Below are 26,147 nucleotides of genomic sequence, written 5' to 3' on the forward strand. Positions count from 1 at the left end.
TAAATATTATTTTAAATAGAAAACAAATAAAAGGACAAGTCATTTAACATTAGTAAACCAGCACAGTAAGTGGAGAATAGGTTCAACAAAAACAATAAGGTATCAACAATGATACCTTAAGAATACTATTCCCTGAGCTCAATCAGCAACCAAGATAAAATGTAAAGAGTTAAAATCCTTCAAAACTGGATTCTTCATCATCATCTGTATCCCAATGCAGAGCTTCAGCTGGTGTGAGGTCATCACAGACGCTGCCCTCACTGAGATTGCCGTCATCACCATCACTGCTGTCATTTTCATACAGAGCGCAGTCTTCACTGCCATCCATAGCATTACTAATACTACATTTCTGGAAGGCACCTCGCACCATGCCTTCTGGAATGTCTTCCCATGCATCTTGAACTCACTTTGCTATTAACTCTATGTCAGGTTTCATGAGATTTCCTCCTTTTGTTAGTTGGGCTTGACCAGACGACATCCATTCATGCCACAACTTTCACACATGGTCTTGAAAAGGCTCATTCAAAGATACATCCAGAGGCTGCAGTACAGATGTAAGCCCACCTGGAATAACGGCTAAAATACCGTAACTTTACTCGATTTTGCCAATTTTCTTTATGTCATCCAATATGTGGGCTCTGAACATGTCCCAAACAAGTAACGATGGCTTTTTCTTTAAGGTCATCAGTTCCAGATTTCTTTTAGCCAGTTTTTTGTTCCGTCTTCATCCATCCAGCCTTTAACATGTGCACGCACAGTAATTCTTGGTGGGAAATTGATCTTTTTAGGCAAGGTCTTTGTTTTAAAAATAATTAGCCAAACATGATAGAACAACTGTAAAGTGGATTTTTTTTCATTTCCTGTGGTTTTGAGAAAAATGTTTTTTTTCTCCTAAACTTGCCACAGTTCTGTTGCTTGGAAGATCAAAAGTCATGGCAGTTTCATCCATATTCCCAATATCTGCTAGGTCATAATTATAAATCTTTCTTTGTTTTATAATAAATGACTGGATTGACCTGGTAATTTTTTCTTAAAGGTCTTGTGGTAATTTCTGGGAAATCTTTGTTCTTTGTCTCAAACACAGTAGGCCAAACCTATTCATGAAGCGGGTACACCATCCTGACGCAGCAAATTTTTCAATGCCTGGTGCTTTACATTTGTCATCCTTAGCCATTTGTAGAGCACATATGCAGATTCCCATGCGTGTTACGCAATAACCATTTTGACAACACTCCACAACCCATTTAAGGAATTCACTCTCTAGAGCCCCATAAAAAAGACCTTAAACCACGACAAGGAGCCTTTTTAGTTTCTGGAATCTGTTCTAAGTTAGCCTTTATTTTCCGCTACTCCCTCACTTGCTTTTTGTCAACACAGAATTTGCTACTTGCGATACTGTTATTGCTCTCTTCTGCTCTTGACAACCTTCATTTTGAAACCAGCCTCATATGACTGGCGTTTTTGTTTTGGTTCAAGAGTATCCATTTCTAATAGGATAAAAAAACAAGACGTTGAAAAAGAACTTTCTTGGTAATCCCAGGATGTGTTAGCCTAGAGGAGGGGGGAGTCCGTGCAGGCAGGGGATGCTGGATGTGAATTAACACAGAGACCAGAGGGGAGAGACTGAGCGCAGCCACAGACACATCCTTACCAGTTTAGCTGCTGGAGTAAGCGAATCACTACGGGTGCTTCTGCAAATTGGAGCCGTCCCCGTCATAGGACGGCTCTGATTGGTTAAATGTGAGTAAACAAGCATTCAAAGCCCTGCGGTGTCAGCGGGGGCTTTGAATGAACAGCAGAGAAACAGCAATCACCCGCAAGATAACCGACGCACATCCTGTTACCTCTGGCGGAGGCTGGGGAGTTGGGGAGACCCAGCGAGATGTTACACCTCACTGGGGTACCACTGACCCATGTATAAGCCGAACCCCAGTTTTTCAGCACATTTTTTGTGCTGAAAAACTTGGCTTATACACAAGTATATATGGTAAGTTAAAAGTAACTGTTGCTAGGAAACAACCTAAACAAGTCCTGAAGACATAAGTGATTACAATATTATTTTTCCCTCTAATTGTGCCCCAATTTGCCATCATAAATAGATTTTTATGGTACTTCAGTGTTTTTTTAAACAGGCTGTATTTCTGTCTGTAGTGTCTTCGTTTTGGAATGAATTTAGAGCCACAGGGCTTTATAAAGATAGCCATTGCTTCATTTTAGGGAAAGAGGATATTTGGAAAAAGTATAAAGTGAGGAGCTGTTTTAACCTCTCAATAGAAAAGGTTTCATACCTTTTCCTGCTTTTTAGTAAATTCTTTTTCTTCATATAATATTACAGAAACATAGTAATTTGATATACCATGTCAGCTTTGTAAACCTCCCTACCTATTGCTATGTTCATACTGTGTTATACTTAACTTGAAGCTCAAAGTTTTATCAAATGCTTTGTCTGAAATTTTCTTTTGCTTCATGCCAAAAAGTTTAAAATTCTGTTTGTTTTTATTTTTAAAGAATATTGATAACTTGATGACTCCAGAAGGAGTTGGTCTCACCACTGCACTGCGTGTTCTCTGCAATGTGGCATGCTCTCCACTTCCTGTTGAAGGTAATATGGCTACCTTCGGGTACTATTTAAGACTGCTGTAAATAATCACTTATTAAACCAAGTATATAAAAGGCGTGACCAGTGAGTTAGCATATACGTAATTGATTTCCTTTCCGTCTCTACATCAAGGTCAGCAGAAAGACCTGAAGTGGAATCTTGCTGTGATTCAGCTTTTTTCTGCTGAAGGAATGGACACCTTCATTCGAGTTCTGCAGAAATTGAGCAGTATTCTGACCCAGCCATGGAGGCTTCATGTCAACATGGGGACGACTCTCCACAGAGTTACGACAGTTTCAATGGCTCGCTGCACCCTCACGCTTCTTAAAACCATGTTAACGGAACTCCTGAGAGGTGGATCCTTTGAGTTTAAGGACATGCGTGTTCCTTCAGCACTTGTTACTTTACACATGCTCCTGTGCTCTATCCCTCTCTCAGGTCGTTTGGATAGTGATGAACAGAAAATTCAGAATGATATCATTGATATCTTACTGACTTTTACACAAGGAGTTAATGAAAAACTCACAATTTCAGAGGAAACTCTGGCCAATAATACTTGGTCTTTAATGTTGAAAGAAGTTCTTTCGTCAGTCTTGAAGGTTCCTGAAGGATTTTTTTCTGGACTCATACTCCTTTCAGAGCTGCTGCCTCTCCCGTTGCCCATGCAAACAACTCAGGTATCACTTCCATATAACATGCATCTTATAAATGACTGCGGTAACATTTTAAACAGACGGTGGTTTTGTTAAGGAACAAAACAAAAGCCTTCACTTCTCTCCCTCAAAAAAGACATAAAATAACTGGATGAGGGTGAGATAAAAACTGAAGGACAAGGTGGTCGTTGAGGAAATATGGGGGTAACATTTAAAATAAATTTTTGTTAAGTGTGAGTTCTTTTATGCTGTTGTGTATACTTGTATTTTTATTTTTCTGTTATTTTAAATCCTTTCCCCTCTTTTATCATGTGTTAGAATTTGTTTCAACAATGGACTCTGCTCTGCTGACTGCTAACCTAAAGAACAATAAGATATTTTTAGACTGATTGAAGTCAAGTGAATATCTAATTGTAAAATAGCAAAATGTTTTAAGTATTCAGTAAAGTTGTTTGTTTCATAACAGTTCTTCCCGAACAGTTTTTGTAACTATAAATTAATATTAAAAAATTCTTTGTACACACACATTATACTTTTTTAACAGGTTATTGAGCCACATGATATATCAGTGGCACTCAACACCCGAAAATTGTGGAGCATGCACCTTCATGTTCAAGCAAAGTTGCTCCAAGAAATAGTTCGCTCTTTCTCTGGCACAACCTGCCAGCCCATTCAACATATGTTACGGCGTATTTGTGTTCAATTGTGTGACCTTGCCTCACCAACTGCACTTCTGATTATGAGAACTGTGTTGGATTTGATTGTAGAAGACTTACAAAGGTATTTTTATTTTACATTGAAAAAAGTCCACAAGTGTTTTTGTCACAGATATATTATTCACTTAGTTTTAAGACTAGTGTTTAGATGTCTAGGATACATTCACACACACGCGCACACATGTATATGAATATAGTGAATTAGAAAACTTTTAAAAGTCATTTTACTTAGAAAATAACTTGAGGGTCTTAATGTTGGGTACTTGAAAAGGTGAGCTGTAACATAGCACTCTGATTTAAGCAAACATATTGTTGGAAATTTGAATTTATAAAATGTTAAAGTAAAATTGTATATTCCAGAGAAGTTGGCCTTACATCCAAGGAATGCAATGTTAAGTGTGAGATTTGTATAAGAGTATTTGCATTTGTACTGAGGAATAAATATTAGTTTGTATTACCGTAACATCAGGAACTTTCTTTACTAAATATGTTGATTTTATTTCAGCACTTCAGAAGAGAAAGAAAAGCAATATTCTAACCAAACTGCCAGGCTGCTTGCTCTTCTCGATGCTCTGACTTCACACAAAGCTTGTAAATTAGCTATTTTGCATCTAATTAATGGAACTATTAAAGGTGATGAACGATATGCAGAAATATTTCAAGACCTGTTGTCTTTGGTGCGGTCTCCAGGAGACAGTGTTACTCGCCAGCAGTGTGTTGAATATATCACCTCCATTTTGCAGTCTCTTTGTGATCAGGTATGCATGTGGTTTTATACATTCTATGACTTTTAAAGAGCTTCTGTGGATGCAAATCTTTTCTTTTTTTTTCTCCTATGTTTGAAATGAACTTGCAAAAAAGACTCCAAGTCCACTTCAGTTTTATTTTTCCTTCTTTTTCAGTCACTCAGACCAATATTTAGATCTGAGGGAAAAGGAATCTGAAGGGGGATGCAAATCTTAACTGTGAATGAAGAGCCTCTGTTTACTCCTCCGGTAGAGGGACAATTTGCCTATTGATCCAACAGTAAAATCATTTGGTTGTCATTGTTTAGAGCTTGCTTCAGGTTTCTATACCACAGGTTTTACTGAAGAATTGTTTTCTATAAAGGATTTCATCCTCTGGTATCCGTTGTGTGTGCCATTGTATTCTTGGGATTGGTTATGTCTAATATGTTCATTTTCCTTCCAGTTACAAATCAAGTCATTGTTGGACGTTAAAGCATTGCGATTGGTTGCATTAATAATGAGCTCTTTTGTGAGGACAACTTTTGGAGGCACCACAGGCCACTACAACTTATTATATTTCAGATTAGTGTGCTTGCTACACATGTTTGCTAAAAGTAGTAGGCTTTGCCCTTCTCTGTTACTGACTTGTAGCATATAGTTCTACTAGTGACAGTTGTTTTAGCTTTTGCAGCCCATTGTGATTGATATCCTTGGAGCAGATTTCTATACCTGCTTGCACTGTAGCTTGTGAAAATGTTCCTGTAGTTTTTTCCTCTTCTCAGCCACAATATTTTTAATAGAATGTCATGTTGGGCGATTATCTTTCTAGTCTGATTACATGTAACATTCAAATCAAGAAAAAATACTTTGGTGTGACTTATTTTCACACAAACAGGACCTGATAGAAAATAACTTTGGAGTGAAGTTATTTTAATTCTTTAACCTCAGTGTCTACTTCCCTGCTGCTTGTCCCATAGCCTATGTTGATTTGCTTGACTGTACCAAATGATGCTACATAGCATCCTAGCCTCAACCATGGCTAGTTTATATCTTTAGATGTAAACTTTCTTTAGACTTTTTAATTCAGGTTGATAAAAGTTTCAAGGTATTGAAATATTTAAAAGTAACGATAGCAAGAAATGCTACTTGGGAAATGCACTTTATTCATTTCTATGAAAAAAGCCTCTAGCTATTGTTAGCTAAACTTGTTTGGTATTGAAAAACCTGAATTTTAAAAGCATATAAAATTATATATATCATTTCCAATTATGTACAAAGTATATGATAGGAAAATTGTGCTTAAACGTTTAGTTGCTATATCCTTCTTTGTAATATATAAAATCCCAGCATAAATATGTGTACTAAAAGTTTTCTGAGTGGTTTCTAGATAAATCTTAAAATGGATATAAATTCATGGTAAAGAATTGGTTTTAAAGAGTTTAAAATACATTACTTTTAAAAGTAACTATTTGAAAATAGGAAATGCATGCAGTGCAATACAGAGAAAATGTTTTCAAAAGATACTTGTGAAAATGTTAACAAATAAATCTTCCTTTAGGTGGTTCTTCTTGATTTTATTCCTTTTGTTCTTAACAGGGTGGAGCTTCTGCTTGGCATGTACTTCTAGTGAAAGCTTGCTAAGTGCTGGGGATGATGGTTTAAAATGTTTACTCTCCTTATGCACCTCCCCACACAGGACATTGCACTTATCCTGCCAAGCTCTTCAGAAGGTTCTATTTCTGAAATGGAACAACTTTCTAATTCTCTGCCAAACAAAGAATTGATGGCTTCAATCTGCGACTGTCTCCTGGCTACCCTTGCTAATTCCGAGAGCAGTTACAGCTGTTTGCTGACATGTGTCAGGACAATGATGTTTCTTGCAGAGCATGACTATGGATTATATCATCTAAAAAGGTGAAGCTTTACCTAGTTTAATATGATCAGGTTTGCATTTTCAATGTTACTCCCCTCACAGTAATTCATATCTTTTGGAGAAAGTTGAAGTAATGATTTTTTTAATGAGGAGACTGTTTATGTGAAAGATTGATTAGCAGTGAGATGTCATACTTGTAACAAAATCTTTGGAAACAAAAATATAATTTGAGTAGACATTTTTTTAGTTTACTTAAAAAAACAACTTTTTATTGTGGTTTAGGCGAATGTTTACAGAGTAAACCTTTATACGAATTTTTCTCTTACATTGGATACAATTGTCACAGTGTCAGCATTCTTATTTCCATTTTGTTTGTTTTTTCTTTCTTTTTAGCCTTTCGTGAATTGAATGAAGGTTTATAGAGCAGGTTAACAATTAATGCACATTTTGTTTCATGTCATTGTAATTCCTGTAGTGCAGTATCACTTACCCCATTCTTTCCCTGTGCTTCCTGTGGCCATTCTTTGGTCTTTTCCGGGCTTTCCAAACTTTGTGCTTGCTTGTGTAAATGCTGCCTTTTTAATTTCAAGTGGCTGTTTATTCTAAGATGTGCATACCTTCCTAGTGGTTTGTCCCCCTTAAAGACTTGCCTGTTTTCTGGATGAAAATTGAGCTATGGACATGAGTTCATTTCTATGTCTGAAGGGTGATTAAAGGCCATAATCTCAGATTCCACCAATTTCAATCTAGGAAATCCTTTTTTGGTTCTGTATTTTTTTCCTACTTTTCTCAGGCTATTCTAATGTGATCCTTTCAGAACAATTACTAGTAGTAACGGGGCACCATGGAGTTCTTCTCATCTTAGGGTCATGGAGCCTGATCTGCATATGGCCCATTAGTCCGTTGGAGTACTGGTTTCCATGGATCTTTGAGTTTCTTCATTTTTCTTTCCTCTAGACAGGGAGAAACCAATGGCTGATCTTAGATGGCTGTTCAACAGCTTTTAAAACTGCAGGTGCTACTCAACAAAGCAAGGTGCAGAACATTGACTTTGTGGGCTATGTTATGCCACTTACACTTGATGTCCCCCAAGACCATGGTCCTGCGCCCCTAGATCCCATGATATTCCCTTCAGGGTGTTTGGTTATATCTATGAAGCTTTTGTAATTTTCCCTCTAAGCTCTACACATTCATGGAAATATTTGTAGGCAAGGTAAACACTCATGTATAGCTATCCTCTGTTAAACCTGTATGTATTTATGGATAAACCCCCACTTACCCTATCAGATCCATTCAGCTTGCATCTCTCATCTGTGCACCTATCCATTGATCACGAATAATCTGAGATTGTGTATATGACAGTAGTTAATGTCTGTTGGCCTTAATTGTTGCGCTCCTCCCTGTTTTATCCTCTGCCTTTATCCTTACATGCCCCCCCTCTAGTAAGACACTTACTTTCCCGTTTCTCACCCCTGATAACCATCAACAAATGCTTCTTTTAGTCTGAAAACCTTTTTTTGACTTTTTACGATAATGACCCTATAACAATATCTTTTTGTGATGGTTAATTTTATTCAAGGAGCCTGGGTGGCATAGTGTTTACCTGTTGGGCTGGTAACTGCAAGGTTGGCAGTTTGAAACCACCAGCTGCTCAGTGGAAGAAAAATGAGGCTTTCTATTCCTGGAAAGAGTTCCAGTCTTGGAAAGCCACAGGGACAGTGCTATTGTCTTTTATAGGGTCACCATGAGTCGGAATTGACTCATGGCAGTGAGTTCAATAATTTTCTTCAACATAATGTCTTCCAGGTTCATCAATGTTATGAGGTGTTTTGCAAATTAATCACTAGCCTTTAACATTGTATAGTATTCCATTTTGTGTATGTACCAAAGTTGATGCCTTTTTTCCATTGATCATTGATGAACATTTAAGTTCTTTATATCTTTGTGCTATTGTGAATAGTGTTGTGATGAACATGCCTCTGTGGTGTGTGTGTGTGTGTGTGTGTGTGTGTGTGTGTGTGTGTGTTGTGGTTCTGACTTCTGTGGGATATATTCCAAGGAGAGGTATTGCTGGCTCATATTACTATTTTTGTTTCCAAAATTTTAAGGAAGCGCCATGCCATTCCTCACGTATTACAGCCTCTTTTTAAGAGTCTCACCAGTAGCACATGAGGGTTTCAATCTCTTCGCGTCCTCCCTAGCATGTGATATTTTCTGTGTTTTGAACCTGCTGTTAATGTTGGGGTGAGATAATATCTTGTTGGTTTGATTTGCATCTCTTCAATGGCTAATGATCACGAGCATTTCTTCATGTGTTTGCTGGCTGCCATTCTGATTGTCTTCTTTGGGGAAATGTTTGTTCATTCCTCTGCCCATTGTCAAATTGGATTCTTTTTCTTGTTGATGCTTTAAGAGTTTTTTATATATTTTAGAGATTAATACATTTAGAGATTGTCCAATATGTCAATGCCAACATTTTTCCCCTAGTTTGTGGGTTATCTTTTTATTCTTGGTGAAATCTTTTGTTGCATGTGCATAATTTGTAGGAGGTCCCAGTAATCTAGTTTTTCTTTTGTTGTTAGTGTGTTTTCAGTATGTCTAAGAGTGTATTTATGCCATTATGTTAGGTTCTCCTGTTTGTTTTGTTTCATTGAGCTAGCTACCTTGCCTCCATATCTTTACTTTTGGGTACTTGTTGACCATTTGATCCCATGACTTGACAGTCATTTTTGAGAATGGTCAAAAAACTTACACATTTAGTTGCTTTTTAAAAATTAAAAAAAGAAATCATTGGGGCTTGGTACAACTCATCACAATCCATACATACACCAATACATACATCAATTGTGTAAAGCACATTTGTACGTTTATTGCCCTCATCATTCTCAAAACATTTGCTCTCCACTTAAGCCCTTGGCATCAGCTCCTCATTTTTACCCCCTCCCTACCCGCTCCCTTCTTCCTCATGAACCCTTGATAATTTATAAATTATTATTTTGTCATATCTTACACTGTCTGACATCGCCCTTCACCCACTTTTCTATTGTCTATCCCCCCAGAGAGGAGGTTATATGTAGATCCTTGTAATCGGTTCTCCCTTTCCACCCCACCCTCCTGGTATTGCCACTCTCACCACTGGTCCTAAAGGGATCATCTGTCCTGGATTCCCTGTGTTTCCAGTTCCTAACTGTACTACTAGTGTACATCTTCTGGTTTAGCCAGACTTTTTTTTTTGCCCTAATCATTTTCTTTTTTTTTACATTTTATTAGGGGCTCATACAACTCTTATCACAATCCACACATATACATACATCAATTGTATAAAGCACATCCGTACATTCTTTGCCCTAATCATTCTCAAAGCATTTGCTCTCCACTTAAGTCCTTTGCATCAGGTCCTTTTTTTTTTCCCCTCCCTCCCCGCTCCCCCCTCACTCATGAGCCCTTGATAATCCACAGATTGTTATTTTGTCATATCTTGCCCTATCCGGAGTCTCCCTTCCCCCCCCTTCTCTGCCGTCCTTGGGGTCATGATAGTGGAGGGGTGGGGCGGAAGGAAGCATTTAAGAACTAGAGGAAAGTTGTATGTTTCATCGTTGCTACACTGCACCCTGACTGGTTCGTCTCATCTCCACGACCCTTCTGTAAGGGGATGTCCAGTTGCCCACAGATGAGTCTTGGGTCCCCAATCTGCACTTCCCCTCATTCACAGTGCTATGATTTTTTTGGTCTTTGATGCCTGATCCCTGATCCCTTAGATGCCTCATGATCTCACAGGCTGGTGTGCTTCTTCCATGTGGCTTTGTTGCGTATGAGCTAGATGGCTGCTTGTTTACCGTCAAGCCTTTAAGACCCCAGATGTTATATCTTTTGCTAGCTGGGCACCATCAGCTTTCTTCACCACATTTGCTTATGCACCTGCTTTGTCTTCAGCGATTGTGTCGGGAAGGTGAGCATCATGGAATGCCGGTTTATTGAGGGAGTACCTGAGTGGAGGCCCAATGTCCATCTGCCACCTTAATACCAAATCTATAAATATATGCACTAGATCTCTTTCCCTATCATCATATATAAATATATTTACATATGTACATGCCTGTATTTAGCCCTCTATAAATGCCCTTTGCCTCCTAGCTCTTTCCTCTATTTCCTTTTACTTTCCTCTTGTCCCATTATCATGCTCAGCCTTCATTTGTGTCTCAGTAATTCCTCTTGGTTACATTGCCCTTGATCATGCCCCTACCAGGCCTCTTACACCCTTCTCACCACCGATTTGGATCACTTGTTGTTCCCTTGATCCTGGGTTTTTTAACACCACTTCCTTTCCCCCCCATTTCTCCTTCTCCCATGTTCCCCCGGAACTGTCGGGCCTGTTGTTTTCTCCTCCAGATTGTTCATCCAGCCTATATTATTTTGACAGACCTGTGGAGATAGTAACATGCACAAAAACAAGACAGAGCAAAACAAAGCAACAAAAGAAAACAACAACAAAAAAACCAAGAACCCAAAAGAAAAGCCTGTAGTTAGTTCAAGGACTGTTGGCCTTAGGAGTATTTTCTAGTCGAGTTATGGGGTACCAAGTCCTGGTCCCAAAGTCTATTTTTGATATTCCCTGGGGACTTCGTTGCTCTTTTTCCCTTGCTGTTTCGTTGCTCGTGCTTAGTGTTTTGCCTTGGTGTGGTGGGATCAGATTGGGTGCAATTCCCACACTGTTTCTCCAGTGTTGTCCCCTGTAGGGCTGTGTGTGGGTCAGTGAGGGATGTCGTGTATCATAGTGGGGCCAGCCACATGGTCTTCTCTGTGGATTGGCTCACTTTTAGTTACTTTTTTTAAGAGTTATTTTATAAAGTGGTCTTCCATCTAAAACATTTTTGTTTGTATTTTGCATTTTAGTAAGAGTAGCCAACTGGGTTTCATACATTCTCATATAACTAACTCAAGAGTTTAAGAAGAAAAAAAAATGGGTTTTTTCCCCTCATCAATTGAACGTATCCTTTCTCACACAGCAACCAACTTTCCACTATGAGAAATTGGGTTGTATGGTAACTGAGTTTGAATAGGGAGAAAGAAGAGAATCTGAGTCACTGGTTTCTTCACAGAGAACCTTCAATTTAGGTTTATATGTTTTTTTCTCCCATGAATAGGCTGAGGTTATGCTGTTTTTGGAAGGCTATTGCTGGGGTAGATTTCCTTTTCTCAATGTATAATTCCAGAAAATGCTGTTTATATCTATATGTACTACTGATATTAAGGGGGTTGCTTCCAGAATTCTGTACTATAAACTGTTTTTCCCTTTTTAAATACTAATTAATATTTTGGAGGATATGCTTTGAAATTGTACAAATACGCATTTCTGCTGTAAACTTTCACTAACTACTATATATTAATGTATCTTGAATGTGGCAGTTATTACTGTGATGGCCTAACGGTCATTTTATATTTCCTACATTTTTTTTATGTTTATTAAATATCCTTCTGTAGAAAAGAGCTGTCACTTCTCATCCCAGGTGAACCCAAGAACAGAAGTGCTCTTCTTAGTATTCTAATCTAACGTGTTATTATCATTACTGCTAATGGGGGTTTGTACACTGAAGGGCAGAGTCCATTCATTGCAAGTTAGAAAGAAAAAGAGAAATTATTTGATAGTGACACCAGCCAGGCTGACTACATGACTACAGCACTGGCTCTCTTGGTGAAATCAAAATACATAAAGAATACACACACACACACACACACACACACTTGAATTCACACCTGTGTGAGTCACATACAGATGTTTTTCCATTAACTCAGGTTTCAGGATAACCATGGGAAAGCAACTGTTGACCACGAGTAAGCAAACAGCAATAAGGTTCCTTGAGTTTTAGGTCAGTGGACCTCTGGTGGTATAATGGTTATGCATTGGGCTGCTAACTGCCAAGTCAGCAGTTTAAAACCACCAGTAGCTCTGTGGGGAAAAATTGAGGTTTTCTATTCCTGTAAAGAGTTATAGTCTCAAACACACAGGTGCAGTTCTACTCTGTCCTTAAGGATCCAAATTGACTCAGTGGCAGTGACTTAAGTCTTAGGGCAGTCTCAGGATGTCTCTGCTGACTAACCAGATAGTAGGACCTAGTCTTTTGATCACTAATAGGCAAATGACTCCTAGAATTATCTGGCCCTTGAAAGTAGCATCTGCATCCAATCCAACTTGTTTGCCTCTGAGGAATGTAGCAAATTATAAAAGTTGCATAGAGACTGCAGTAAGTACAGCAACTTGGGCTACATTATTGTATTCTTGTTCAAGTTGTTCCATCATTGGCCACTACAGATCTTTGGTTTTTCTTTGTACCATTATTTTCCAACAGTGAGAGAATCCTGGCTTGCTTTCTTTTTCTTTTCATTTTTTGGTATATCATTTTATTGGGGGCTCTTGTGACAATCCATACATCATTTCTATCAAGCACATTTGTATATATGTTGCCATCATTTCAAAACATTTTCTTTCTACTTGAACCCTTGATATCAGCTACTCTTTTCTCCCTCCTTCATCTACCCTCCTACCCTTATGAACCCTTGATAAATTATTTTTATTTTCATGTCTTATGTCATCTGCTGTCTCCTTTTACCTATGTTTCTGTTGTTTGTCCTGCTGCTGTGTTTGTGTGTGTGTGTGTGTGTGTGTGTGTGAGAGAGAGAGAGAGAGATACGTTGATCATTGCGATTGACTGCCCCTTTCTCCCTCTTCTTCCCCTACCTTCTCCCTACCCTCATGGTATTACTACTCCCATGACTGTTCCTGAGGGGTTTATCTGTCATGGATTCCGTGTGTTGAGAGCTCTTATCTGTACCAGTGTACATCCTCCGGTTTAGCTGGATTAGTAAGGTAGAACTGGGGTCATGATGGGAGGGGGAGAGGGAGCATTAAAGAACTAGAGCAGTGGTTCTCAACCTTCTAATGCCACGACCCTTTAATACAGTTCCTCTTGTTGTGGTGACCCCCAACCATGAAATTATTTTTGTTGCTACTTCATAACTAATTTTACTACTGTTTTGAATCATAATGCAAACATTTGATATACAGGATATATTTTCATTGTTACAAATTCAACAATTAAAGCATAATGATTAACCACAAAGCATTATGTGATTCTATATTGTGAAACATTTCTAATTACAAATCGATGTAATTTTGTCTTCAAGCATGGTGTAGCATGGGTAACAGTCTTCACGCTGGGTACTCGTATGTGGGCGTATCTGCATGTGGGCAGACCTGCCTGGAGACTGATAGAGGAGATGGTCTTAGGCGACCCCTGTGAACGGGTTGTTTGACCCCCAAAGGGATAGATACCCACAGGTTGAGAACCGCTGAACTAGAGGAATGTTGTGTGTTTCGTATGTGCTATACTGCACTTTTGCTGACTCGTCCCTTCCTTGTGACCCTTCTGTGAGGGGATGTCTAATTGACTACAGATGGGTTTTGGGTTTGCACTTCGACCCCCCTCATTCACATTGATATGGTTATTTGTTTTGGGTTTTCTGTTATCTGATCCCATTGACACCTCCTGATCACACAGGTTGGTGTGCTTCTTCCCTGTGGGCTTTGCTGCTTCCTTGCTAGATGGCCATTTGTTTAACTTAAAGCCTTTAAGACCCCAGATGCTACATCTTCTAGTAGTCGGACACTATCAGCTTTCTTCACTACGTTAGCTCATGCTAATGACAGCCATGTCAGAACCCAAGAACAGTTTTTCATCCACACCCTGCTAGTTTAGTGTTACTGTCATACTTTTCAATTTCTGTTAACTGTAGTATAGCTTAATAGAATAGTAGGATAGTTTGACCTTGAAGTTTTCTTTTGATCAACCAGAAACTGTATAATTGTAGAATATTTTCTAGCAGGTCCCCAAGTTCCTTAAATGTCTTTTAAGTATAGTACTGCTGGCTGAAAGATTGGTAGTTCAGACCCACCCAGAGGTACCTTAGGAAATAGCTCTGGTGATGTGTTTCCAAAAGATCTGCAGCTCTGACAAGCTATGGTGCAGCTTTACTCTGCCCACAGGATCATCATGACTTGGACTTTACTTAGCAGTAGCTAACCACAAATACCACATAAGTGGTCATAGGTCCCTCCCTGGATGGTCCCTGGTGTACTGTACACTGTGGTTGGAATCCTTCCAGCAGCATTGCAGAAGACAGTACGGGAGTCTCTGTATTAGGGGTTGGCTAAATCCAGTCTGTGCTGATACTTGTGTGTAGTGTTATTTGAACACATTTATTTCCATATAGTTATGGTTGCCTTCCTATTATAACAGTAATGTTGAGTAGTTGTAACTGAGACCATCTGACCCACAGAACAAAACAAATTATTTCCTAGTTATTGAAAGAAAAAAAATTACTGCCATGCCCTATATCCTTGAAAGCCTCTTGTGGGTGTATAGTATGAGATAAACCAGTCATTCTTTGTAATTGTTATTGAAAGCTGTTTTTGGGGAAGCCTTCTGAAGTAGCTGTAACTTGCTGATGTTTTTAAACCACCAGATTATAGATAGTTTAAAACTAGGGAACACCTGTAAGTTCCCTGTTTTATACTTTTTATTGCATGCGGGAACTTTTTTGTTTCATCTTTAGGAGATCAAGGATTAGCTTTCAAAGTGTTGACTTCAGATAACTGCTTGAGATAATGGGTGTGTGTACACAGATTCATTAAAGTACTTGAAAAATTAAAAATATTTTATGTGTTGTGTGAAATGGTGTAAATTTTATTATATTTGAACTGAGATAACTCATTACTGAGATTAATATATTCATTTTAAAATAATATGTCCTATTTAATTGCAGTTCTTTAAGGAAAAATAGTAGTGCTCTGCATAGTTTACTGAAACGAGTGGTCAGCACATTTAGTAAGGACACAGGCGAGCTTGCATCTTCATTCTTGGAGTTTATGAGGCAGATTCTAAACTCTGACACCATGGTAAGTGTTTACACATATTTGGTATTGCTTAAATATGCAAACTTTTGTCATAGATCAAAAATCTATTTAGGTTAAAAATATTCTTGTAACTTAATTTTTCCCCCTGTATTCTCACCTTCATGAGAAATATTGGTTATTGATTCACAAAAACAGATAACCTGCTTAAGAAGGGAGTTTTTAAAACTCTTCTCTAATGTATGAAAAGAGCCTTGGTGGCAGAGTGGTTGTGCATTGGGTTGCCATTCTCAAGGTCAGCAATTCAAACCCGCCCTCTGCTCTGAGGGAGAACGATTGGGAGTTAGTCTCACAGATTCACGGAAGCAGCTCTACCCTTTCCTACAGGGTCACTATGCGTTGGCATCGACTCAGCGGCAGTGAGTCATCGACGAGTAATGAATGAATGTATTAGGCATCATTAGTTTGTGAACTTAAATAATAGAGATGTAGGGCCTTAATTTTTCAAATACTCTTTACAAGGGTAACTCAGACCTGCCAAGGTCTACCAGACTCTTAATCAAATACTTTTCACATAATTGCGCATTTACTGATTATGTTTTAGATCCAATTTTGAGGTGACCGTGAAGTTTATTATACTAGAGTATTGTGGATCCTCCATAGGTATCAATGAAAGCTATTTTTTCAACTCTGTAACTTTATTGTTAGAATCCAGTGAAGAATTTCTCTCAGTGTTTTCTAATGTCAAGATCAAATTCCAAAAGCCATTGATAGGCCTGCCATTAAACCAGTGCTGTGGTCAGAAAAGGTTGAAAATTCCGCCCCCTAATGGAGCTTGAGCATGCACTTTCCTACAGGAAAAGCTCCAGATGTCCTGGAGTAAATAGAAGCCTGATTCATTGCAGTTGAACACAGCTTCGCCCAAATGTGTTGTCTGTACAGTTTTTTCTGTATGTGTTGGTTAACTACACTGTGGATCAATTTAAGAAATTAAGCTTATAAATAAGATTTCTAATGGAGATAGCTAGAGAGGTCCTCTCTACTGTTTTAGTGCAGTATAACCAAAATAAATGAGATCATTTTTATGAGAAAAATAAAGTAAATTTACTGTTTAGTGAGTTTCTCATGCATGTAATTTATATTGAGAATATTTAACTCAGTAAGCCCTCCTTGGCTACTCATTCTCTTTGTATTGTCTTGCCAATTTTATTGACAGACTATTTTTATCACCTGGTTTACTAAAGTAATTAAGTTGACCAGATAGTTCTGAAAGACCTGCTGTATTTAAAAGTGGGCCTGTAGCTGACCTGAAGAGATTTTAGAGGTTTCCTTGATGGAAGAATACTTAAGTTTTGTTTTTACCAGCTTCTAAAGGAGCTTTGGTGGTGCTATCGGGTAAGCATTGTACTACTAACTTCAAGGTCAGTGGTTCAAACCCTCTAACTGCTCCATGGGAGAAAGTTAAGGCTTTTTGCTCTTAAAGAAAGCCTTGGACTTCCTAAGAAGCAGTTTTGCTCTGTCTTGTGGGATTAGTCAGAGTCAGAATCAACTCGAAAACTTTGGATTTATATCCTTTTTATATCTGTTACCATTTCCCGCTGCATTTTCTGGATATAAGGTCATTTCGGTTAGAGACCATTTCTTAATAGCTTTTTTTCCTACAGTACTTCCATAATGTCTTGTAGACTTTTATAGCTGAAATGTTTGACAAACTAATAAAGGAAATCTGAAATGATAGCTCTTACAAATTTGATAGAATTTAATTTTCTGGAAACACATTTATGGCTTATTGTTTTAAAAAATCCTAGGAATTCTTCACTACTCATCATCATAATAGTAAATATACAGAAAATTTTAAAATATTTTAAATTTTGAGAGTACTATTCAGAATAATTTTAATTCCACTATTATTGTTGTTTGACCAATTACAGAATAATAATATGAGCTCTAACCCCCAAATTATTATAATACTCATTTAGAATACTAATTCCTACATCTGGCCTGGTAAATGCCTGCAGATTCCTGAGAGGCAATACTCATTTTGAATAATTTAAAAAGTGTGTGTTATAACGATCTGAAGCTATTGTTCGCTAGATGCATAATCATTTAAATGACATTGTGTCATGTTTTTAGTGTCATGAACCAAGATTTGTTTTGTTGAATGAATTTCCTGGCATTGAATTATGATCACTTCACATTTAATTTTGTTATAAATGGGTAAGCTAAAAAGTATTGCTATATAAAATCATAGAAACCTTTATTAAAACATACTGTTAAAATGGGAAGCTATTGTCTTTGATGTATCCTCCATCTAGGTTTACACATTTTTAAGGTGGTGTTTCCACATCTTAACTCTTTCCCCAAAGAATTTTACCATCTTTGATTTATACCACACCAAAACAACTGGGTATCTTTGAGGGACTCAAAACATGTTTTTTAAAAATACATATATTCCTTGAGTTCTGGGAATAAAGAAGTCTGAAGTAGCATGATCAGGGCTATAGGATGGATGGGTAAAGTTTCCTACTGAATTCTTGTAGGGCCTCCCTTGAAGGATGAGCAGGTGCATTGTTATTGGGGGTAGGAGAGGGAGACAATCTCCATAGCTTTCTGGACTGATCTCTCTCTCTCTCTCTCTCTTTTTAAAATCATTTTTTTGGGTGCTCATACAACTTTTATCACAATCCGTACATACTTTCATTGTGTCAAGCACATTTATACATTTGTTGCCATCATCCTTCTCAAAACATTTTCTTTCTACTTGAGCCCTTAGTATCAGCTCCTCATTTTCCCCCTCCCTCTCCCTCTTCCCTCATAGACCCTTGATAATTTATCAATTATCATTATTTTGTCATGTCTTACCCTGTCCGACGTCTCCGACCACTGTCTCCCTTCACTCACTTTTCTGTTGTCCATCCTCCTGGGAGGGGGTTATATGTTGATCATTGTGATCTGTTACCCCTATTGGTGGTTCAGTCTGGACTGATCTCTTTGCCTTGAATTGAATTGACCCATCAGGTCCCATTGGAAAGCCACTATTTTGACTAGACTTCCCCCCCCTTTCCTGGAAGACACCCAATAAGACAGGTGGTTACTGAGAGAAGGTGCCAGAGCCATCTACGGATATCAGAGATATGTTTATGTTTTGGTTGAAATAAACTCACAAATGTGTAAATGTAACCCTTAGTAGCGATACTTTTTGACTTACTCTCATAACGCATACTTTTAAGTGTAGTAAATACTGTTTTCCACATAACAGAATATTACCTTAAATATGGTAGATACTACTTTATTAAGTTGTTTGCTTCATCTCCAGAAAGATACTATCACTTCTTTGTTTTAACGAATACGTACATTCTTAATTATTCTGGGGGTTGGTATGTTACATATCCAGCAAAGGCGAGTGTATTTTGCCATTGGATAATTTTGTTAAATGAATCTTGATGCCAATAAATTGAATACATATGCTTTGCCTATTTGTTTTGTGAGTCTTATTCAAAGGAAACATTTCTATTTTAAGCAATGACTAAATCCTGGTTGAAACGAGCCATTCGTACTGATGTTAGAGCAAATCATTGAAGGCCAGATTACAGCAAATGGCTCACATATCTGAATAAGTTTGGAAGCGTCTTTGCAAATTCTCTGCTCTCAATGTACCTTGTGTGTGACATTTACAGGGCTGTTGTGGAGATGATAGTGGTCTGGAAGTAGAGGGAGCTCATCCATCACGGACGATGAGTGTTAATGCCGCAGAGTTAAAACAGCTTCTACAGAGCAAAGAAGAAAGTCCAGAAAGTTTGTTCCTTGAACTAGAGAAGCTTGTTTTGGTAAAAAAAAAAAACCCAGAAAAAACAAACAAAAGCAACACATTTCCAAGGCACACTTCCTCCTGCATTTGACTAGTACAATTTTTTCATAGCGACCTTTCAAAAAAGTGATCCCTCAGTTGGAGAGTTTATATTATTTCACACAATTTCCTGAAATTAATCATTTGAAATGAAGTCTTCCATTATGCTATGAATTTTATGGAATAAATAAAAGCAATATGAAAAACCGTTTTTTCCTTTTGATGCAGGGTACCCCTACTGACATTCTTTAGAAATCAAATGGCATGTGCTTTTGGTGTATGTTTAATTAATTTATATTAATGTTAAATTGATAGTTTCTGTATGTACTCCACATTTCTTAGTAGTGAAATAATACAGCCTTTTCTACTAATAGAGCCAATACATTATGGGGATGCATGTTTAAATTTTACTTGCATCTTATTTGGGTTTTCTTATATCTAGGAACATTCAAAAGAAGATGACAATCTGGATTCTTTGTTGGACAATATAATTGGACTTAAACAGATGCTGGAGTCCTCAGGTGATCCTTTACCCCTCAGTGAGCAAGATGTAGAACCAGTGCTTTCAGCTCCAGAGTCTCTCCAGAATCTCTTTAACAACAGGTAAAATAAGCAGTGATTTGTGGTGGAGTAGATGCTATTTATATAGCATCTTGGGTCTGGAAAGAGAATCAGGAAACTGTTTTCTGTAAAGAGGCAGGTAGCAAAAGGTCTAAGTTTTGCCAGCCACCTACCATCTTTGCATAGTCTCTTGTACCCCCGCCTCCCAACTTTTAAAATATATTCTTAGCTTGGGCTGTATGAAAAAAGGCTGATAGTGCAGGGCATAGCTCGCCAATTATAGGTCTAGAACAGTGGTGCTCAACCTGCCTTATGCCGCGACCCTTTGATATGTCGTGGTGACCCCCAACCATAAAATTATTTTCGTTGCTACTTCATAACTATAATTTTGCGACTGTTATGAGTTGGGCGATCCCTGTGAAAGGGTCGTTTGACCCCCCCAAGGGGATTGTGACCCACAGGTTGAGAACCTCTGGTATTTTATCTTTTGCATCTTTGGAGGACCGATAGCCATAACGACTGTTCAGTTAGAATTGTTAAAAGGACAGTTTCTGTAACAAATTGTGTAGTGCCGTAAATATGGCTTTTTTGGTGGGGGCTGGGGGCACATGTTATTTAAAAAAATTTTTAAGATTATTTAATTGGGGGCTCTTACAGTTCTTATAGCAGTCCACCCAGCAATTGTATGAAGCACATTTGTACATATGTTGCGATCATTATTTTCTAAACATTTGCTTTCTATTTAAGCCCTTGGTATCAGCTCCTCTTTTCCCCCTCCCTCTCCATCTCCCACACTCAAGACCCCTTGATAAATTATAATTATTTCATATCTTACACCAACTGCTGTCTCCCTTCCCCCATGGTATCTGTTGTTGTTCTTCCTGGTGAAGTAAACATCGCTTTTCAAAAGTAAAGCCAGGGCTCCTTTTACATGGTCAAAACTTACCACATCAGAACTAGTTCCATAGGTTTTGGAGGATTCATAAGTCTTGGATCAGGAGTCTTTTCAAGTGCTTAATTTTATTAATACTTCAGAGAGTAGCAGTAGTCTTACTTAGAAGATAAGCTAAAATATTTCATTTTGGAATTTTACTTTTCACCAAATAGTTTTCTTATTCTAGGACTGCATATGTGATAGCCGATGTCATGGATGATCAATTGAAATCTCTGTGGTTCACTCCATTTCAGGCTGAAGATAGTGATACAGATCTGGATTTGGTATTTATAAATTTATTACTGAGTATTTAAAAATATTGATAATTGGTTTCTTTGGATATTGTTAATAGTAAAGTATTAGTACTAAATGTATTATATGATTATTAAATTCATTTGGGGCATCATTTTTGCATTATTTTTAAACCAGTTTCCCACTTTATGATGTCTAGAATTCTAAGCTTGTTTATATTCCTGTATCAGTGGTCTGAAGCACTTGGTCTTATATTTGTAAGGAGGGTGATTTTAATTACATATATTGGACCATGTGAGAGAACTTTTAAAAGTTTATAGAAAAATTCTATTTGTTTTTAATTTCATTTTCCCACGTATCCCATGAAACCTTTTTGTTTATTCTTCTGATCAAAGAGACATTTGTATACTTCCTCATCAAGAAAATGCTAGTGTTCATCATGCTCAGTAAAGAATGATTTGCCTCACATTTGAGGTGTTTTTAACTTTAAATTGGTTTGTAACTGCCTTGAGATGTTGATTGTGGCCTTATATGGTTTGGAGGGAAATTTACGTGACTTAGGTTTGATGAATTAAAAAAAAAGTAAACTTCATTTTGATTTCTTTGTAATTAAACTTGGGTTGGAACCTCAAAAATTGCAAAGAACTTTTAGGATTTGTAGCCCAGAATCATTTTAAAACAGAAAAATCATCAATGAAGTTGCAGAGTTGACTGTTTTCTGCTGTGGAACTTTTCTGGAGATCGTCTGCTGATTGATTGAGAGAAGTCTTCAGACCCCTGCCAGACAGCAAACAAGCTTGTTTTGAAGTGGAATCTCTCTCTCTCTCTCTCTCTCTCTCTTACTCACTCACTCACTCACTCACTCACTCACTCACTCACTCACTCACTCACTCACTCACTCACTCACTCACTCACTCACTGCCTGCAGTTGAATTGACTCTGACCTGTAGCAAACCTGTGGGACTGAGCAGAGCTGCCTTTGTGGGTTCTGAGGCTGGAACCCTTTACAGGGGAGCAGAAAGCCTCTTCTCTTTCCTGCAGAGCAACAAGTGTGCTCTTTACTCTTCTTGGCTTGGCACTTAACCCACTGCACCACTCGTCTGCCTTAAGAAAGAATACTGCCATTAAAAAAAAATCATTGTATTGGGACTCATACAACTCTCATCACAATCCATCCATCCATCTGTCCATTGTGTCAAGCACATTTGTACATTTGTTGCCATCATCATTCTCAAAACATTTGCTTTCTGCTTGAACCCTTAGTATCAGCTCCTCATTTTGAATTTAGGAGCTAAACTCCAAAGATATGTCTTTTATGTTTGTTTTTTTAAAGTGAACTGCCAGTGATGAGCCTTCTGAAAGATGAATGGAAAGAAACAGACTTGCAACGTAGTATTTTTAATTAGGTACATGAAGACTTTTAGTAATCAAGATTCCCTAACAATCACATTGAAGATGTCTTTTTAATTTTTTAAAATCTTAACAGAGGTTTATTGGGACATAATCCCCAAACCATACAATTCAATATTTCTGTTATATCAAGAAGAGTTGTACAGTCATCACCATAACACTCTGTTTTGATTTTATGACTGCAGGTAAAGGTTGACATAATAGAGCTCTCTGAAAAATGTTGTAGTGACTTTGACTTGCACTCAGAATTGGAGCGCTCGTTTCTGTCGGAACCATCCTCTCCAGGGAGAACTAAGACGACCAAAGGATTCAAGCTTGGGAAGCACAAGCATGAGACCTTCATAACTTCAAGGTAAGTTCCACTGAAGATCTGGAAGGTGCTTGTGCAAAATGATTGCCCATATTTTAAAATAGATGCATGACTGTTAAACAGAAGAGGAGGTTGACATAAATTAGCATTTGCATAGGAATGCTCTTCAGATTTTTTTGAAAAAATAATAATTTCGCTGGGACATTCCAAGTACATTTGGTTCATGTTTTACCTGAATATTATGTTAGCCAATTGTTTTATTTATTTCCCCTTAAAGTAATTTTGAGATTAGCAAAGTTAACAGAAGTGGAATAAGAAAAATAGAAATGTAGTTTTCAGAATTGCAAATATTGAAAGTTCCCTGACTATATGAAAGATATTTTTCATAGTTTGCCTTTGTTTTAATAGTGGGAAATCTGAATACATCGAACCTGCCAAACGAGCCCACGTGGTGCCACTTCCAAGAGGCAGAGGACGGGGAGGATTCGGGCAGGGCATACGACCCCATGATATTTTTCGTCAGAGGAAACAGAACACGAGTAGACCGCCATCGATGCACGTGGATGACTTCGTGGCCGCTGAAAGTAAAGAAGTGGCCCCTCAAGACGTTATGCCAGCACCAAAACGGCCACTCAAAGTGTCACAGAAGATTTCTTCCCGTGGCGGGTTCTCAGGCAGTCGTGGAGGACGGGGTGCTTTTCACAGCCAGAATCGATTTTTCACACCACCTGCTTCAAAAGGTAACGACTGGCATTCCCATTCGATGAGAATATTGGGATAGTCAAGTATTGGATGGAAGTGATTCAGGTAGAGCATTTCCTGTTACTACAGATAACCTGCCTGTAGACCAGCCGATGTAACTCTAGAGGGTAGAACACACTTTTTTGTCAAGTTAACCTTTGCTAAATTGCACTTTTATTGGTGAGTTTAAAAGAAATTTTGTCTAATTATTTTCCTTTAAAAATTGAGAATTGTGTTTATCTTTGCATGTAAAATGTAATGTGGTTTTCACAGTAAGTATACTCATCAACAGTTCCCTTAGGATTGTCTGTGTGAGCATGTACACTGGTACAGATAAGAGCTTTTGACAAACAGAATCCAGGATAGATAAACCCCTCAGGACAATTATAGGCTTAGCGATTCCATGAGGGTAGGGGGAAGTTTGGGGGAGAAAGGGGAAACTGATCGCAATGATCAACGTATAACCCCACCCCTACCCCCAGGGTGACGAACAACAGAAACATGGGTGAAGGGAGACAGCAGATGGTGTAAGATATGAAAATAGTAATAATTTATATCATCTTATCAAGGGTTCATGAATGTGGAGGGTGGAGGATGGAGGGGAAAAAAAGAGCCGATACCAAGGCGTCAAGCAGAAAGAAAAGAAACAATGATGGCAACATATGTACAAGTGTGCTTGACACAATGGACACAATGGATGGTTATAAGAGCTGCAAGAGCTTCCAATAAAATGATAACAAAAACTATGTTGTTTTCATCGATGGTTCACACATCTACTTGGTTCATAATGTAATGTTTTAAATTGTTTAAAAAATAAAAATATGAATATACCTATGGAAAGTTTTACTTCACTAGCAGATCACCAACATGTCTGAGTACCTCCGTAGTAGGGTGGTAGTAAAAGAGCCTGAGCGTTAGTGTTCGTAGGAGCACTACAGAGGCACGTCGGGAACTATCGCAAACATTCTCTGTGGAGTACCCTCGCTTCAGTGCTGTGAGGTAGGCGCTCCCAGTCTCCCACTGGACAGAAAATGGTGATTCGCTCTGTTCAGGCACGTAAGGAGAGTGGGAGGACAGTCTGCAGGCACGAGTGGTTTAGTTCCAGAGCCTCTGCTCTTCACTACTGTGCGATACTGTCTCTCTATAGAGTATTTTCCACTTACTAAATTTCATATGGAAGAATGCAAAAACAAACATCCACCTGTCAGATTCTCTTAAGTCCTATTAAATTTGTGAGAAATAGTAGATTTTGATTGTGCTGTTCGTGTTTAGGAAACTACAGTCGCCGAGAAGGAACAAGAGGCTCTAGTTGGAGTGCTCAGAATACTCCTCGAGGAACTTACAACGACAGTCGTGGGGGACAGAGCAATTTTAACAGGGGCCCTCTGCCACCGTTAAGACCACTTAGTTCTACAGGTACGTCTCTCCTCAGTGCTCTGGATACAGGGGAGGCCAGTGCCTCCTGTTCCAGTGTGGTGTTTCATACACAGTGTTTCTCGGGGAGCATGTTTAGGAATATATATTTATAAAGGAATATACAGTTCAAAAAAAGGAATATACGGTTTTTGTAAAGGTAATCAGATTTTAAATATTGAACTATTTGTACAGTCTGAACCGTTTCCTGGTGGTGCGTTCTATTTTTAGATTTCAGTAATGAAAGCCTATCCATAAGATACATTTTTGGCCAAAATATTTTAGTAATAGGTATCTTTACATAGTCTCTCCTGTTTTTGTTTATAGTATTGTCTTGTGTGTGTAGTAAGAACATAACCTTTTCCCCCCCTAAGACTGCTGTATAAGTCCATATTTCTGTTGGTCAAAGGCAGTTTTTTGTTACAAGTGCACATAAAAAATAAAGTTTAAAACCAGCTCTACTGGGATAGGGATACAGTGCTCACATATAATCCAGTTGACCTGTTTAAAGCATGGATTTTGAAGGATCCAGGAATAATTCTTGGTTTGGTTTGAGCTCAGTGTCATCAATTGGTATTTGTATTATCGGAACGGAATTGGAACTAACGATGATAATCTTTCTTTTATAGGCTATCGCCCAAGCCCCCGTGAACGGACGTCGAGAGGCCGTGGGGGTCTGGGACCTTCCTGGGCAAGTGCAAATAGCGGCAGTGGAGGCTCAAGAGGGAAGTTCGTTAGTGGAGGCAGTGGTCGAGGTCGTCATGTGCGGTCCTTTACACGATAAAAATGCTTTGAGGAGCATTCTAATGTATGTGACCATCTCATGAAGACAAGAAAAATAAAGACATTACAGGACCAATTTAGACTAAACGGTTATCTGAAGACACCTGAGAGCATATTTTTATCTGAAGAAAGCAGATTTTGTTTGATACCTAACAAAAGATTTCAATAAAAATCCAAACTTTTTATGTACATTTGTATATATTTCTCCTCTTCTTATTTAGGGAATTTTTAGATAGGGAGTGAAAAAGTAAATGACTTTGGTTTTAGAGTTTTTCTTGCCCATACCACAGAAATTCCCAAAGTTTCACAATCTGTAAGAAGGTCCTTTCAGGTCTCAGTAATACATTTTACAGCACATTGAAATACTGATGCTTCTGTTTAATAAGTCTTTTGGTGCAAACAACATAATAAGAATTTTT

The 26,147-nt window shown here is 38.1% G+C and overlaps 1 protein-coding gene across 3 annotated transcripts in view; it reads left to right on the plus strand.

Annotated features, from left to right (window-relative positions):
* Window positions 1–25,925, plus strand: part of VIRMA (vir like m6A methyltransferase associated) — a 68,238-nt gene extending 42,313 nt beyond the window's left edge. For 2 of the 3 annotated variants that reach the window (XM_075549477.1, XM_075549478.1), the window contains exons 12-24: window positions 2,509–2,602; window positions 2,732–3,276; window positions 3,797–4,032; window positions 4,474–4,726; window positions 6,393–6,610; window positions 15,390–15,522; window positions 19,155–19,304; window positions 19,767–19,927; window positions 21,007–21,103; window positions 22,667–22,833; window positions 23,200–23,531; window positions 24,805–24,948; window positions 25,575–25,925. In XM_075549477.1, coding sequence (XP_075405592.1) covers window positions 2,509–2,602; window positions 2,732–3,276; window positions 3,797–4,032; window positions 4,474–4,726; window positions 6,393–6,610; window positions 15,390–15,522; window positions 19,155–19,304; window positions 19,767–19,927; window positions 21,007–21,103; window positions 22,667–22,833; window positions 23,200–23,531; window positions 24,805–24,948; window positions 25,575–25,729 — 2,685 coding nt within the window. In that variant the 3' untranslated portion in view covers window positions 25,730–25,925. The remainder of the gene's footprint in view (window positions 1–2,508; window positions 2,603–2,731; window positions 3,277–3,796; window positions 4,033–4,473; window positions 4,727–6,392; window positions 6,611–15,389; window positions 15,523–19,154; window positions 19,305–19,766; window positions 19,928–21,006; window positions 21,104–22,666; window positions 22,834–23,199; window positions 23,532–24,804; window positions 24,949–25,574) is intronic. The other variant, XM_075549479.1, reaches the window with a different exon arrangement.
* The last annotated feature ends 222 nt before the right edge of the window (window positions 25,926–26,147 follow it).

Source organism: Tenrec ecaudatus, chromosome 5, assembly GCF_050624435.1.
Source record: "Tenrec ecaudatus isolate mTenEca1 chromosome 5, mTenEca1.hap1, whole genome shotgun sequence".
Classification (NCBI taxonomy): Eukaryota; Metazoa; Chordata; class Mammalia; order Afrosoricida; family Tenrecidae; genus Tenrec; species Tenrec ecaudatus.